Source organism: Castor canadensis, chromosome 3 (genome assembly GCF_047511655.1).
Source record: "Castor canadensis chromosome 3, mCasCan1.hap1v2, whole genome shotgun sequence".
Classification (NCBI taxonomy): domain Eukaryota; kingdom Metazoa; phylum Chordata; class Mammalia; order Rodentia; family Castoridae; genus Castor; species Castor canadensis.
The window spans coordinates 67,989,158-68,007,535 of NC_133388.1; the positions used below are offsets into that span (position 1 = coordinate 67,989,158).

At 33.7% G+C, this 18,378-nt stretch overlaps 1 protein-coding gene across 14 annotated transcripts in view; it reads right to left on the reverse strand.

Annotated features, from left to right (window-relative positions):
- The window catches only part of Mipol1 (mirror-image polydactyly 1), a 320,736-nt gene that overhangs the window by 191,772 nt on the left and 110,586 nt on the right, over positions 1 to 18,378 (reverse strand). For 13 of the 14 annotated variants that reach the window (XM_074068123.1, XM_074068125.1, XM_074068120.1 and 10 more), the window contains 2 exons: positions 8,515 to 8,548; positions 8,085 to 8,255 (listed from right to left, as the gene is read on the reverse strand). In XM_074068123.1, coding sequence (XP_073924224.1) covers positions 8,085 to 8,255; positions 8,515 to 8,548 — 205 coding nt within the window. The remainder of the gene's footprint in view (positions 1 to 8,084; positions 8,256 to 8,514; positions 8,549 to 18,378) is intronic. The other variant, XM_074068126.1, reaches the window with a different exon arrangement.

Consider the following 18,378-nt stretch of genomic DNA (forward strand, 5'->3'; position numbering starts at 1 on the left):
AGATTTCAATGTTCTATATTCATACATGTATAGAAATTACCTCAACCATATTCACCCTCTTCTGCTATTACTTCCCCTTAACGTGAATCTGTTTTACATTCCTGTCCTTCATTGTTTGTCTGTTCATTGTTCAGTGGGGCTTTGCCTTGGTACTTTACCTGCAAATATGTTGTATATTGTCTAATATATTGTCTCATCCATCCATTACTCTTCCTTACCCTTCTCCCCCATCCTGTATTGTTAGACATTTTTCAGTATATTTTGTTGTGTTTTGTTCCTACACAGATGCTATATATTTCAGTACTATTCATTCCATATTTTTTTTTCCTCTTCCCTTACTCTCCTGTAACAGTTTCACTTTTGGAAACATATTCTCTCTTGTTATATATATATATATGATTTGTATTTGGATCTGTCTTCTACACACTAAAGAAAACATGTGACCTTTGTCTTTCTGAGCCTGTCTTATTTCACTTAACATAATGTTCTCCAGTTCCATCCATTTACCTGTGAATGACAAAATTTCATTCTTTATGGTTGAACAATATGCCATTGAATATACACACCACATTCTCTACCATATGATCAGCAATACCTAGGAGTAGAAGTCTGGATACAACAGATGCTTGCACACCAATATTCATTGCAGCACTGTTCACAAGAGCCAAGCTATGGAAATAGCCTAAGTGCCCCACAACTGATAAATGGATTAAGAAATACTGGGGTTAGAACTCAGGACTTACACCTTAAGTCACTCGGGCAGTGCTTTTCTTTTGTGATGAGTTTTTTTCAAGATAGGGTCTTGTGAACTATTTGCTTGGATTAGCTTCAAACTGAGATCCTCCTGATCTCTGCCTCCTGCATAACTAGGATTGCAGGCATGAAGCACCAGTGCCTGGCAAGGAAATAAATATTCTTTATATTGCTGTGGGAGTTGCTTATGTGCATATATATATAAATTCATCAAATCCTTCACTTGACATTTTGTTTACTTTACTCCATTAAAAAAACACAAAGACAGCTTTTACTCTGTATCTACTTATCTCTATTTTTAATCCCTGCCTGCCCTTTAAAATTTTTTTTTTGTTCAGACCCTCACCATCTCTTGCCTGAATTATAATAAGTTCCCAGATGTTTTCCTTAGACTTGGATATCTACTACTCAATCTCGGTTTATCTTCCTCAAGAATACTACTTTCTGTATTACCAGGAAACTGAAACCTCAAAAAGTTTCACACTGTTAAGAGAATAAAGCCTAAGTTCCTCAGCATTTTATTCATTTAAACATCTCTAAATGGAATTTCAAATGACATTTTAAAATACAAGTTTTCTAAGAAGGCTGTTTGGAAATACATATCTATTTTTTTAAGTGTTTATATTCTTTGATTCAGCATTTATCCAGGGAATTTTCCCTGAGAAAAAGAAACATTGATGTACAGTAATCGGTCTCTCAAATGGCAGATGAATTTAACAAACCTTAACATAGTATAAAATTATGAGATGGCAAATTGTAAAATCTAAGTGAAAAACAGGTTACAAAGTAGTATGGTTGATATAATATGCATTGAAAACACTAATCTGTATATGATTGTTTCTAGGACGTAAGCATACAGGCAAATTCTTCTTTCCTTTTTATTGGCATACATTAATTATACAAAAGGGTTTCATTGTGATGTATTTATACATTCATATATTATGCTTTGATCAAATATACTCCCTTCTAACATTATTATTTTTTGGTGGTACCACAGTTTGAAATTGGGACCTTGTACTTGCAAGAGAGGCTCTCTACCACCTGAGCCACATCCCTTAGCTTTTTTTGCTATATTTATTTTTCAAATAGGTTGTCATGTTTATGCCGAGCCAATCTGCACCATGATCCTCATATTTACAATTCTCCTGTAGCTGGGAAGACAGGTACTTGACCACACACCCAGCTTTTAATTGGTTGAGGTGGGGTCCCACAGATGTTTTTGCCTGGCATGGTCTCGAACCTCATATGTACATTTGTGTGTATATGTTCTGCATATGAGAGAAAACACACAATAATTGTCTTTGAGAGTTTGGCTTATTTTACTTGACAAAATGATCTCAAGTTCAATCCATTTTCCTGCAAATGAATAATTTCATTCTTCTTTATGGCTGAATAATTCTCCACTGGGTACATATACCATATTTCTGTATCTATTTATCTGCTGATGGGCACTTAGGCTGGTTACTAAAGTTATCTAGACTCTCAAAAGTTTGTAAAAATTTTACAATAAAAACAGAAAAGTAATTATAATTGGTTAAATGGTAACAATACACTTCAGCAAGTTGGACAAAAACATTATATAGGCAAATAATCATATGATAGGAAAGCATATTAACAAATTAAATTGATGGGGGAAAATTAATAAAAATTTTATAGCCACCACAGTGAAGATTGTTAAACATGTTTCCTATTTGTTCTATAAAGTAAAGCTCTAAATGTTATGATTTATTTTCTTTTCAAGAATAAGCTTTTATAAAACTGCTAATAATTTAACACTCTTTCCTCACATCCTCCCCTCTCCCACTGGTAACAACACCCCCCAGACTGGACCTGTTTTGCCTTCCTGTTCCCCCTCCATTTTCGTTTGTAAAAAAAAAAAAAAAGGCAGGGGGGAAGGGAAAGCAGGTACTTATGAAAGAGAGATCACATGGCAACAGAGGAAGCAAGAAAAAGCTGAGGAAGCCAAACTTGGTTTGTAACAACATACTCTTGCAGTTAGTAATTAAGTACCAAGAAAGAATTCACTCACTCTCATAGGATGGCAATAATGTATTCCTGAGGGCTCTCCCTTTATAATCCAAACACTGCCCACTTAGCCCCACTTCCCAACAGTGCCAATTAAGGAATTAAACCTCAACATGAGAACTAGTGGGAACAAAGCATATTTAAACCATAGAAAGGTCCAAGCTTTCTGTTGCCAGGCCCTGCCCATCTATGCATGTTCTTGTAAATCCAAAATAGCCTAGAACTGGCCTAATTTTCTGAGAGCCCTAGGAAGAGATGATTTATTGCTACTCCCAATGAGATTAGCCCTCAAAGGTAAAAATCTCTAGCAACACTGGCTAGTTCTATGATTCTTTTCTTGGTTACTGATGTGTGACCTCAATCCATTTCTGCCTCAAAGCCTAGATGACATGACTTAGAAAATTACTGATAACAGAGATTATTTGAATATATTTAATTATCTGTCAAATATTCTGAGATTTATATGCATACCAGTAACTAGACATTAACAGAAGATGAATATAAGATACATTAAAATGTAGTCATAGATAAGATTCCTTAATTTAGTGGATAGTTTCTAAAAACTTAAAATTCTATGAACATCCTTGTATTTAAAATGCTAAATCCTAAATGTTTTGTTTGTATGGTACTATGGTTCAGTTATGGTTTGAGGAATTTGGTCTCTAGTGGAGCAGTATTGGGAGATGGAAGAACTGAGGCTGGAATAAAAGGTAGTTAGTTCAATGGGGGAACTGTCATCAAAATGGATTAGCATAGTTCCTGCAGGACCTTGGTTAGCTTCTGTGAGAGGTTGTTATGAAAAGAGCAAGACTGGTGCCTGAATCTCTCTAACTTCCTTTCTCACCATATGATCTTTTCCACATGTACTTCTACCATTGTGATGCCATCTGTCTACAGGTCCTCACCAGAGACTGAAAAGATGAGGCCACCCAATCTTGGACTTTCAACTTACAACAGTGAGGGCTAAATAGACTCATTTTGCTTGTAAGTATCCACCCTATAACAACAGAAGTAGGCTAGGACATTGGAATGATAAAGTGAATGATCTTAGAAAAGGATCAGAAGAGATGGAAGTTTCCAGCTTTACCCTTTAATTCTAGGTATTTTTCCAATATGAATAAAATATATAAGCATGAATTGGCCCAATAAATGATAGAAAGAAGGAAAGGGTTAGTTGATGGATAATTCCTTATCAAATAAATGCCAATTATAAGTCATTAATTCATAAAATGAAAGACTTTAAGGCTTTCAGTGCTCCATGGGAGAATTTGTTATAAATACAAGTATAAAATCTGAAAAAGATAAGAATTTAACCAGGCTATTTTAAGTAAATAAATGACTTTAACTTGATTTGAAAGATGGGAACATTATCCAATGGATCAAAATAAAAAAATTATCACTGAGTCTGATATTTTCAGTATGTATGTAGGAAGAGAGAAATTTTTCTGGATATAGTATTGTCAGGAAATAAGGTGAAATACTTTTGGTATTCTGTCCAAAGCACAAAGTCTCAGTTTCTCTTGAGAAAACTCTCAAATACACTGAAATTCAGAGATAAAATACAAAACATCTGAGCAATATCCTTAAAACTGTCAAGGTCATGGCTGGGGAAAAAAAGATGCACTAACAATTTCTCACAGACCAGAGGAGCCTGGATAGAATAACAAAGAACTAAACGTGGTAACATGAATTGGATCCTGCAGCAAAAGGAAGTCATTCATGAAAAACTGGTGAAATATGAATAACGTGGAGTTGAATTAATATTTATATACCAATGTTAGCTTCTGAATTTTAACAAACATACCACAGTAATATAACATGGCAAAAGTACAGGAGAATGAAATTAGGTGAAGAATATATAGGAACTCTCTGTATTGTACTATCTTTGGAACTTTTCTGCAACTCACAGATTATTTTTAAAAAACTAAGTTTAAAAAAAGTTTGGAAACTGGGAACAGGAAGACAAAACAGGTCCTGTCTAGGGGTTGGTACCAGTGGAAGGGGGAGAATATAAAAAAGGGTGCAGGAAGTTGAATATAGTGGAAATATTATGTACTCATGTATGAAAATGGAAAAATGAGGCATGCTGAAACTATTCCAGGAATGGGGGGAGGGAAGGATAAATGAGAATGATGGAGAGGGTGAATTCAACTATGATATATTATAAGAAAAATTCTAAATGTCACACTGCACCCCCAGCACAACAATAATATGATAATAAAAAATAAAAGAAGCCTGTCCTGGTAACAATAAATAAAAAAATAATCAAAGCAAAATGGATTGGAGTAAAGCACTTTGCAAGTGTGAAGTCCTGAGTTCAAGTCCCTGACAGAGCAAAAAAAAAAATCACCTATAATCCACCTTCCAAGAAGACAATATTAAATTTTGGTATATTCTAATATTTTTGCAAACTTGTGTTTTTCTTTCTTAACCAATTTTTTATGGTGGTACTGAGGTTTGAACTGAGGGCTTCATGCTTGCTGGGCAGGCACTGTACCACTTGAGCCACTCTGTCAGCCCTGTTTTACTTTTTAAAATAAATCATACTGTAAATGCTACTTTGTATCTGCCTTCCCTGATTAACAACAGATTGTAAACATTTCCCTGACATTAAAGACTAGTCTAAAAAACCCCAAAAATGTTTGGACTCAGAAGTACAAGACAGTAATTCAAAAGTTTACATATAGGATGATTAAAGCACAAAATAAAAATGAATATTTCTTGGGCCCAAGGATTTATAAATATGCAAATGCAAATTAATTCCTCAACAAGTGCTTTCCAATAATATATAATCATAAATATACTACAGTGGTAGATAATATCGATTTATTTCTAAAGAACTGTTAACAAATATTACTAAGCATTGATTTCTTTTTTCATTTATCATTTTTATACCATGAGAAGTAGTGTGGAAGCAGAAGAGGGAATGGGTAGCAGTCAATATTTAATCATGTTCTATGTGTTCATTTTTAGTTAACTTAAGATAATGAATGATAAAAATCTGATATTTGAGTTTATACTATAATTGTTTCCAAGCACGTATAGTTTTAAGCTATCTCTTCACCATTAAAATAAATTGTCTAAAATTGAATATGCTAGGAAGGGAACAAAAAGTTAAAAATGGGTGTTCATTTTTCTAGTTTAAGGATGTTTTCATTTTTAATCTGAAGATAAATGTCAGACTTCCACAACTGGATAGCACAGATTCATTTGTGGCAGATCAATGCTCTAGCCAAAAGTACGAAAGCCAGATTAAACACAACATTCATCTGTATACAGCCATCAGAGGGTATTGCTACAATAATGACTTGAGTTGCTAAAACCTGAAGAGAGGCTAACTGGAGAGGTGATTTAAGGCCTACAGACTTTTTTCTCTTTTCCCCTGAGCATTTTACAGATAGTGGGTATGGGAAAGGGGCTGAAAAATCAGGCTTGGATTAAGCGGAGCGTTCCTGCTGGAGTACAGAGAAACCTCTAAGCTCTTACAGTTATATAGGACTGACATGACAAAATTGAAGAAATAGTGGAATTTTCCAGTCTGTTATTTTTTTTTTATTGTTGTAGTGGGGGTACACTATGACAGTTTTCCAGCCTTACAATGTGAGGAACAAACACGAGAATACAGGATATACCAGGAGTAGGGCACTTATGACTACTCAGCTCTCAGTTTGGGAGGCCTAACCCAAAGTACATGGATTAATCACAAGTAGATCAAGACTTACCAAAACTTCCACCCAGCCTCCATGAAAAACATAGCATTGTGGACAATAAGAGAAATGAATGGGAAATGTTAGTAGGAGAGAAAAGAAACAATTAGTGAAGTGATAGGTAACCTTGACCAGGCTAGAAAAGATGTGAACTAGTACTGAGGCATATAGTAGAAAAAAAAAAAAAAAAGGCAGAGGGTATGGTGGAAATGCAGGTAGGCTGGTGGATAATGAAATGGTTGAAGAGATAATTAACTTCTCTTTTTGATTGGGATCAAGAGGTATGTCTAAAGTGACAAGAGAAGAGTTAAAAACAGTCATCCAGAGGTAAGAGTGAATAGACTAATGAAAGGCAAGATTGCTAGCCAACAATGAGGGCCTTCTTGAAGACAGTGGTCATGAATTTAAATTAAGTTCACTTGGCAAATTTTTGTGACTTTTGTCTGACATGTGAAGCTGTGGAACAGATAGGAAGATGAATTTAATAGACTCTGGTTTTACTCAGTGAGTGGGACAAAAGAGAACTGAAGTTATATTATATCAAAGCTGGTAATTATGGTGCCCTATGAAAATCTAAGCTAGATAAGAAATGAACATGAAGGATTTGAGGGATAGAAAAGACTTACCAAGATCCATACAAACAGGTGACAGTGGAGAAGAAAAATTGCTGGAATTAGAGTTCGAGAATAAATGAGCTAGAAAGATAGTAGGTAGAGGTCAGAACCAGATGCTTGAAATTGAGACTGGTAATGACCAAGAATAGGGTATGACCCTATTATAAGCAAATGACAGAAGAAGTTGCATGTCACAGACTGGTTATGGAGAAACTCTAGGAAATGAGAGGTAAGAATATTTAAAACATCATCTACAAAGACATTTAAACCACCAAGAATTATGACATGAGTAGCCTGAAGAAAGAAACAGTGAAACAGAGCCTTAAATATGAAACAAGGGATAAAACATGACTGCAACAACAATGTGTGGGGAGTATGCAGTCTGATTGTGTAGGCATTTAAGAAGAAAAATTAACAATGACCTAAAAGAGAGAATTAGCTTCCAGGACCAATGATTTGACTGGTATGGAAGAGCATAAAACTATCATATGAGAGGACTGTAGTGAAGCCAGTAGCTTCAGAGGGGAAATCAAGTTTGGGTTGGAGCAAGAAGATGTAAGCAATACTAAGAAAAGAATATATTAATAATCTGACCCACTTACCAACACTTACTAAGGGCACAAGGCATCAGGAATAAAAGAGTAATAAAGACATAGTCTCAGCTCTCATAAAACTGTAACTCCAGGAGGAAGTCTCATACAAAAGCGATTAAAGAATATAATTATATTAACATGTAATTAACATGTGTTAAAATGCTTTATTTTACTAGGCAATGACAAAACATTAACTTTTGTTTAAAAAGAAGATGCATGTTTTGAGAAGTGGTATAAAATATGCAAATACTTAACATACCAAATCAAGATGGCATTAATTATATGCAAAAGCTAATGTGAATTAAGAATATCTGGGTAAAATTCACCTTTTAATGGTTTAAAAAAAGGGGGAAATAGTAAGTATATGCTTTTCCAGACACATGCAGAGTTACCTGAGACACAGCAGCATCCCGTTCTTCTATCACTGCATTCATTTCTTCTGCAGTTATTCTCTTTTTACATTCCTTGGTCTTGTAGATTCTATCCACAATTATAGCTCCATTCTTCTGAATAGCTATCCCTGTGTCTGCATTGTTTATTCTGTTCAGTAATTCCTGTAATGTCTACCAACACCATTATATGTTAGTCAGACATGAGGTTTTAATATATTTTATTTAATATAGGGTTTTAATTAATAGGCACATGTGAATTGTAAATTGACTGAGTGAAGTTATTGAATTTTCATATTGCAGCAAAGATGTACATTATTAGTGTGTCAATTCTTCTTTTTCCCACATCTTAGTTCTTGAAACCCACTCAATTGAACTTAAGCCTCTAAGATATAAGACTGACATCAAGAAATCTCCTCAGAGAATGGCTTACCATGTCATTTTCTTCAGGGTTAATATTTTCTAGCCTAGAAAAAAGGGACACAGAAAGCCTGATCAGTAGCATTTCCTTAGTGCAGCAAAATGAGTTCGCTTTTTAAATCTTTAGAACCTCAAGTAATTTCATTCGACTAGTCTTTAGAGTCAACCATGACACTGAACATATTAAAGTGCCACCTGCACGACTCCATCTTTCAATAATGCTCTATATCTTCTGCACTGACTTCAGACTGTTAAGTTATTAATGTTTACTGCTATATATGACTACAAGGATCAATTGTTCATATGTGCTTAGATGAAGAAAGTTCCCCAGTGATAGAAGCACTCATTCTTATCATTATATTTATTTCTGGACTTTCAATTCTCATCAGAAACTGTATTTCCTCTCTTTTTTGGATGTCATCACAAGTAAAACAAGTATTTTTATTACAAAGTTTAGTTATGTGCCCTCAAAAGCAATGACAAATAATTACACTAAATTTGAACTGAAAATCTCTTGCTGCTACCTATCTGTTAAGACAAATATACTATACAGAAAGGCTGACCAAAAGTGGACCACATTTTATAGTTGAGTACTATTTTGTCTTTTGCATAATAAATGGAGTCATTCAATTTAAAGAACAAGTAAATTGTTTCCCCTCATAAATGCATTTTGTCTCATACAAGATTAACAGTGTTTCTTACAAAAAAAGGATAAACATGCTACAAAATTGTTGCACACTTCACAAGTGCATAAAATTTCTATACTTAGGAACAAAGTAGCAATTTTAAAACATAGCATCTTAATAGAAAAAATATAAATATATCAAGACTGCTTCTATACAAGCTTACCTACTATAAGAATAATAATTCTGAATTATATATAACAATGTTCCTTAAACTATTAATATCTGCTTAGATTCACATTTCAAGAAGAGTAAATAGCCTTATTTTTATATTTTTCATCCAAAATAAATCAAGTTTCCAAAGATACCTGTTTAACAATAGTTTGTTCTATAAGAACTGTGAAGACAACCACTTCTTTTTTACTAAACTGAAAAACATAGCAGAAAAGTATACAGTTCTTACACTTATTTATGGTCACAGTAAAAGTACTTGAAAAACAGCAGTAACATTTAACCATCAGTTTAAAAAGTAAGATTTTTAAGGTAGTCATATCTGGTGGGAAATATTTATCTTAAGTTTGTTTTTTCAGGTGAAATCAGACTATGAGCTGATAATGGTAGTTCCTCAATACAATCCAATCTAAATATTTAAAAAATCCCATAATTACTTTACTAAACTTGAAAACTGAAAATGTTAAGACACGTGATCTTTTAAAAAATGTAGTAACTAAGGTAATGTCTTCATTTTTAGTTTCAAAGAATTATATACAACCAAGAAGATATTATCAGTGTATCTAATTTGTATATTTCAAATAACTAGCCCAACAAAAAGTATATGGAATTTTTATGCAATATTTATAAGCTGTGTTTGTGCACTGCAATGTGAACAATTATGACTTTGAGGCAAGGGAGATGAAGAGTTCACATGTTTCAAATTAATACCTCTCAACAAGAAAGGATTGAGATAAATCGGAGAATAGGAGAGCAGAATAGGTCCTATGCTGGGAGGGTACCAGTGGGAGGGGAAGGTGGCGGAGAAAGGGTGTAGGAGGGTAAATACAGCAAATACTGTGCACACATGTATGTAAATGGAAAAATGAGACCTACTGAAACTATTCCAGGTATGGGGGGGAAAGGGAGGATCAAGGAGAATGATGGAAGGGATGAATTCAAGTATGATACAATTGACATAGTGTAAGAAATTTTATAAATGCCAAAATGTACCCCCAGCACAACAATTAAAAAAAAAGAAAAAGAGAAATAGACAATACCAGCATCGCAGGGGGAAAAAAAAAGGTTGAAATAATTGTATTCAGTCCAATATTAAAAATTCCTGTTACCAATTAAAAATTTTTAAGGCAAAACTAAATTTGCTCATCAAGGACTAAACAATATCCTAGGCCCATGAATTTAGTATTCAGACTTTAAATTATTTGTGTGATTGTCCCTAAAAATAAATAATGCAAGATTTGTCATTTGCTGATAAACAAATTTGAAGTATTTCTATTGAGTCTAGTGTGCTAGGTCTGACAGAACAGGAATAAACAAAATCAACCACTTAATGTTGGGATCTCAATCTGGCTTTATTAATATTCTACCTAATCAACATTAAAAAAAAGTTAAGATTTGAAAATTTGCAGATGCACATGTAACTTTCAATATAAACTCAAATTAGAAAGAGAAACAGCCAGTATTTATATTTTGCTATTTGTATTTTTTTAAGTCTTCATTTTTTTGTGTGTTGGGGTTGCAGTACTAGAGTTTGAACACAAGGCCTTGTGCTTGCTAGGTAGGTGCTCTAGCACTTGAGCCAAGCCCCTAGCCCTCATTAAAAGTCTTAAGATCAAGCCAGGCATGCTGCTATATGCCTGTAAGCCTAACACTCAGGAGGCTGAGGCAAAAAGATTGTGAGTTTGATGCCAATCTGGCTACAAGCCAGCCTCAGCTGTATAGCAAGACTGTATAATAATAAATTAAATAAAATACACAAATAAATAGTCTCGATGTATTTATCACACATGTCAAGGACTGATTATATATTTTATCTTGATTATATAGAGCAGTGATCATCAAATTTTTTCTGTAAAAGGCCAGATAATCAATATTTTTGGATTTGTCTGTTCTCTGCTACTAAACTTTGCCTTTGTAGTACAAAAGACAAACATATAAATGAATGGGTGTGGTTATGTTCTAATAAAACTTTATTAACAGATAAGTTAGATTTGCACCATAGATTTTTAGTTTTCTCATTACTGGTACAGAGTATTATTAAAAGAGACTACAACTTTGATTTTAATATTCTGTAAATGCCAAGATATGCATTTGACATAATTTTCCAATCTGATCATTCATAATCTTGCTAAAGATTAACAATTAACAAAAATTACACAAGGCCTTCAATTTTCTATATCAGGTGACTTTAGGTACAAAGGTTTACTAGTAGCATGTACTACATACAAAACCTTATTGGTTTAAATAAGGACTTAAAATAATGGTTGGTGTTACATGAAACACAGTTCACAATCTATGAATTATATCTCAATATATGGTTTACAATTAGACAAAAGATTTCAACCATTTGTGAATGCTAACTTATGCCTACTATAGTCTAAGGTGACATAGTCAGGATAATTAGCAAGAATTTTGCTGAAGTAAATGTTCATGGGCTCAAGTTTCAATTGATTTCCTATACCATGTAAATTCTGACTGACAACCTTGTACTCTAAGTGAAAAGACTCATGCATGAAATGTCACATTTCTTGATTTATCCCTCAATAAGTCAATCTCATCTTTTTTCCTTTCTGAAACTACAGTCATTCATCTTGCTTAACAGAAGCAAAATACTGACCTCACATGATAAAGAACTTGTGATCACCTAATCAGAAAATTCTGACTTATTTGCTTTTATTCTCATTTTTCAAACAGTGCCACACTTAATGTTTTTTTAAAACTAGCAAAATAATAAGAGACTGAAAAAAGATATCATAAGTTTGGATGTACATATGCAAACATATATTAGTATGTGTACAAAACGCATTTTAACTTCAATCCTTTTTACTTTCTTATCCTAGTTTTGGATAAAAGCCAAGAAAGAAAGAGGAAGAGAAAGAAAGACAGAAAGAAAAGAAAGAAGAAAGAAAGAAAGAAAGAAAGAAAGAAAGAAAGAAAGAAAGAAAGAAAGAAAGAAAGAAAGAAAGAAAGAAAGAAAGAAAGAAAGAAAGAAAGAAAGAAAGAAAGAAAGAAAGAAAGAAAGAAAGAAAGAAAGAAAGAAAGAAAGAAAGAAAGAAAGAAAGAAAGAAAGAAAGAAAGAAAGAAAGAAAGAAAGAAAGAAAGAAAGAAAGAAAGAAAGAAAGAAAGAAAGAAAGAAAGAAAGAAAGAAAGAAAGAAAGAAAGAAAGAAAGAAAGAAAGAAAGAAAGAAAGAAAGAAAGAAAGAAAGAAAGAAAGAAAGAAAGAAAGAAAGACCATTCAAGAGGTAAGGGGAGCAGAGAATGACAGAATAAAGCAGACAACTATAACACAGACACACAGTGTATCAAAAGTGGCAAAGGAGACAAGAGAAAAAAAAGACAGAAGGAATTTGAAGATCACAGGAAAGAAATAGGGAATAAAAGAAAGATGTGAAATAATTTACATAATTCTGTGCTATTTTCAATAGCTCCAAGTATCTTTTACTCAAGAAAAGCCTGGTTTTGAATTTGTTCTGTTATTAAGAATTTAGTACAAAATGCACTCTTTATGGTTCAGAAGCTATAGACCCAGTTGAGGAGAAAGGTCCCCAAAGTACCATCTGACACTATACTGTAGACTAGATGTGCTAGTCTTTTTTTTTTGCTGTTGTCTTTGCATGGCATGTATGGCCCTTCCTGACCCCCATCCAGCTGCATCTTTAGTCTATAACACAGTAGCAGGCCCATAACACAGTTAGAGGCCCTCTTATAAACTGTTTTAGGAACCAATAATTCTTCGTATCAATTACCATGGCTTTAAGCATTTGTGACATTATTTAGATGTTGTTTCAAATAAAATTTGGACAATTACACTGTATCTTCATTAGCTAGCACTGTACCTGACATATAGAATACAGTCAATAAATATTAAATGGATTAATGAACTAAAAGAAAAGGCTCAGGATTATTTTCTCTCATCCATTTCTTCCTTAACATTACTGTTACAAAGAACAAAAAGAATCTGTCTCAATGAATACTAATTTCAGCATACAGTAATAAAAACTGGAATAAAAATGTACAAATTAAAATAGATATGCAATGGAGGATAAAAATGGGAAGAAGGACAGGTTCTGTTTAGAGATATCAATTAAACAGCAACAAAAGTTAAGAGATTAATTTAACAGGGTTTCTGAGGAAGACGTCTGGCTTGGATATCTAAGTAGTGATTTATCACTGATCAGGATAGGCAATTAAGGGAGGATGAGGTTTTAAGAATGAATTGAGGGCTGGAGATATGGCTCAAGCAGTAGAGTGTTTACCTAGTAAGTGTGAGGTCCTCAGTTCAAACTCCAATGCCACCAAAACAAAGGGGGGAGTGTGGCTCAGTGGTAGAGCACATGCCTTTCTATCCTGATCACTGCAGAGAGGTGGGGGGGACAGAGAGACAATGATTGATATGGTTCATTTTGGATATGCTAACTTTAAGTTGCCTTGGTAAATCTGAGGTAGGTATGTCACTTGATTGACAAGTCAAGCAATGTCACTTGATTGACTCTGAACCTGTTTGCTGATGGTTTTCAGCTATCAAGTGACATCAGCAGTTTTGTCAACAAAACTGAAGTAACTTGTGAATTTACTGTTGTTCAATACATTCAACATTATGGATGAGAAAAAAAATAAAAGTTGTGTCCTGGCAAACACACTGTCATACTGTTAATAGACAAAGAACCTAGAACATGAACTGGAAGAAAGTATTTATAAACCACATATTTGATAAAGGATTTATATCCAGAATATAATGAACTCATTTAAACAATAACAAATGCAAATTAAAAACTTCTGTCAAACATCTGACCAGATATTCAGATGGCAAATAAACATGAAAAGATGCTCAATAAAATTTGCCATCAATTTAAATTAAAAGACTGATTCCTCCTCTACACACCTACTAGAATGGCTAACATTCAAAATGAGAAAGAAAGCAGAAGAAAACAAAAGCAATGGTTCCATATTCTAGCAAGGATGAACTGCAACAGAAACTCTGATTCCTTGCTGGTGAGTATCCAGAATGGTACAGTTACTTCAGAAGACAGTTTGGCAGTTGCTTATTAAGCTAACAAAGATTTAACATAGGACTCAGCAATCATGCTATTATGTTTACTCAACCAATTTGAAAACATTATGTCCAGACAGAAACCTGTATAAAAATGCTTACTGCGGCTTTATCCAAAATTGCCAAAATAGGCCACAATGAAGATATCCTTTACATAAGTAAAGAGATAAGGAGCCGGGTGCTGGTGGCTCATGCCTGCAATCCTGGCTACTCAGGAGCAGAGATCAGGGAGATTGTGGTTCAAAGCCAGTCCAGGAAAATAGTTCGTGAAACCCTATCTCAAATAAACCCTTCACAAAAACAGGCTGGTGGAGTGACTAAATGTATAGGCCCTAAGTTCAAACCTCAGTACCTCAAAAAAAAAAAAAAAAAAGAGAGAGAGAGAGAGAGAGAGAGAGAGATAAGGAAATTGTGATACATCCACACAATGGAATACTATTCAACAAGAGAACAATGTATTAATTCATATATCAACATGAATGAATTCTGATAATACAGACCAGACTGAAAAGCCTACATATTACATGATTCCAGTCATAGGAAAAGGAAAAACTACTAAGAGCAGAAAATAAGTCTGTGAATATCACAGGTTTTGGGAAGGAGTCTATTTGACTGGAGATATTTAAGTGGCATGACACCATGCATTTATCAAAACCTATAAATTTTTATAGCACAGAGTGAACTTTAATATATGCAAATAAAAAGAGAATAAATCAGGTCACAGTATCCTAAGATGGAATGCAGGTCATGTTAAAAGAGCCTGACTATATTACAAAAATATAACACAACCTTGCTTAACGTTTGGAAGCTGAAAGACTAAAGGAAATATATACAGTATACTCTCATTATTAAAGTTGTTTCTTATGGGGCATGGGTTAATGATTCTAAAAGAGATATAATATATACTGGAGTTGAACATTTAAATAAATTGATTGCATTTTATGGCATCCAGGTTTGTTATTGTTGGGAGGGATAAATTATAGATGAACAAGAGGAAAAGGCTAGACTGAATAGTGTCAAACCAGATTAGAATTAAGAACATCAGTATAAACTCATGTTTAGCTTAATACAGACAGAGACATATGCATGCAAATAAATAGAGATATCTGTGTATACATCAGTTAGTAATAAGGGACTGAGAGGGACTAGAAGTAGTCATGCTGAAGCAACAATGGACACATCTGTCATCAAGAACTTAGTTTCTAATACCTTTTTCTATGAAAAGGAACTAGAGTTTCTCAGAGAAATGGCTGATTCTAGGGGTAGGGTACATCCCTACAGTGCCCTGTAGAAGATGACCCTGGAGCATTTAAGTGCTACAGAGTAAGAAAACATTCAAAATTAAAAGAATGGTGCCATGTCAAAGGCATATAGAAGTTAACCTGAAAGAGCTTCCAATAGCCAAGGCTGAACAACTAGATGACAATATAATATAGTATTAGATTATAATCGAAAGCACTAAATGAATGTCCATGATCCATACTGACATAAATGACTGATTAAGTATGAAAAGAGACAAATGTCATATATAAAGAATATAAATAACTTATGTAGATATTCTTTTGGAGGAAGTTATGTTAACTTCCATTACTATAATACCTAAAATAATTAAATTATAAAGCAACTGCCAAACTATCTTCTACAGTAACTGAACCATTTTGGATACATATTAGTTTTGGGGGTTTTAGTCCACGAGAAGTTGGTTCATTGCTTTGGGCCTGGGTAAGGCAGCATATCATGGCAGAGCAAAGCAATTTTACTTCATTGCCAGGATAAACTGAGAGAGAAAAAGGCCAGGATCCTTCAAGGGTAAGTTCCAACAGTAACTCAAAAACTACCCATTAAGCCCCACCTCTTGAACAGCACCAGTCTGGGGAAAACCCCTTCAATACAAGGGCCTTTTGGGGAAGATTCCAGGTCCAATCTATATCAGAGGTAGAAATCAACAATTTGCAAATCTCACTTGAGAATGGGCTGCACTTAGTAATTTTCTTCCAAAAAATAAAGTATGAAAAAAATTAGAGGTAACCTCATACTGAACCCTAAACCTTGGCCAAGTGATCAAGGTTAATGTCATTACTGCTAAGTCATGATGGCAAAATATAACCTTAAAATAATGTTGATGGTAATGACATTTACTTTCGTGGCCTTCATCCTCAAAACCCATAACCTAGACTAATCATGAGAAAAATTCAGAAAGGTACAAACTGGAACATTCTTCAAAATACCTGCCTAGTATGCCTAAAAATTATCAAGGTTATCAAAAACAAGGAAAATCTCAAAAAATACCACAGGCCAGAGTAGGCAAAGGAGATATGACAACTAAATATAAACAAACTTTTTTTTTTTCTTAAAGAGACTTTAAGAAAATATTAGTGAAATATAAATAAAGTGTGGAGTTTAGTTAATAATTAAGTAACAATGTTGAATTTTCTCCTGTGACAAATGTACCATAGTTATATAAGATGTTAACAATAAAGGAAAGTGGTTGAGGTTTAAACCTCAACCTGTCTTCACAAATTTTCTTGAAATCTAAATGATTTTAACATAAAGTTAGTTTCTAAAAAATTGGCAGTCCAAGTAAAGATGTATATTTAAGTCTGAATACAAATTTATCCCATCATCTAACCACACAGAAAATAAAAATTAACCAAACAAAAAAAGGAAGTAAGATGCCATGAACCTTTTAAAAGTAGGAAGGCAGTAGAAAGTAGAGATGATGATGATTTTGGCTAAATTCTCTTAACTCTTACTTTTACCTAAGAAAATGGGTACTGGGAAGAAATAATGAGTAGACTAGCTACCCCAGGAAAAAAAGTAAAGAAAATCCTTCCTGGGTAGAAGCCTGTATTATTGAAAAATCTGTAAAAAAAAAGCAAATATCATCACAGCTGGCCAATTTTTAGTACAATGGTAAAACAAACAAAAGCCAACAAAGTAATATCCCATTGAATAAGGATATACACAAGACCAGACAGCATCAACTCTCAGTTCACAACATCAAACAAAATCCTGTAAGTAGAAGACAGAACCTCCAACAAAGGGGCAGAAAACCCAGAGAGGGCTTCCTAACCTCTATCTTCACCCTACTGCCCAAGGGATACAAATAAAGTTTCCAATAGAACAATACTTAGCCAACAAACTACAGTTCAGAGATGGCAAATAGGTCTCAAATAGGAAGAAATAGTTATCAAGGAAAACACAACGATATCATATTAGAACAAAGAGAAGTTCTTGACAGAATTGTTTGTTTTTAAATGTAAGAAAGATGAAAAAATTACATGCAGCTATAAACACATTACAAATTCAACACAAAGCACATCAGGCTACAAAAACAAGATCATAATAAAAGAGAAAATATAAACCAAGGTGCTATGGTTTGAATGTCCAACCCCTCCAAAACTCACAGCAAAATTTAATTGCCACTAGTAGTAAGAGGTAAGACATTTGGGAGGCAATTAAGCCAATAGAGCTCTACCTGCATTAGGCTTAATGCCATCACAAAAGAGTGAGTCCAAGCCCTTCTGCCTTTCTGCTTTCTACCATGTAATGTGTCAGCCAGACCCTGCTAGATGCTGGTACTTTGATTTTGTATTTCCTAGCCTCTAGAACTATAACCCAATACATTTCTATTCATTATAAATTACTCAGTCTCAGTTATTCTGTTATAGCAGCACAGACTAACACATAAGGAAATGAAAGAAAAAATTTTTACTATTCCTTTGCATTTAAGAAAAATACATTCATTCAGTAAAACAAAGTTTAAAGAGAAGATAATGAAACAAAGAGTGAAATAAAATGGGAAAAATCTAGTTGAAAATGAAATTCAGTCATCTGTGAATTTCCCACAATAAAAAAAAATACCATTTATGATCAAAGTTCTAATGACTACTTGATCGATTTTTTAACTTTATTAATTTTTAAAAAAATTTTATTATATTATTGTTGTACTGGGGGCACACTGTTACATTTA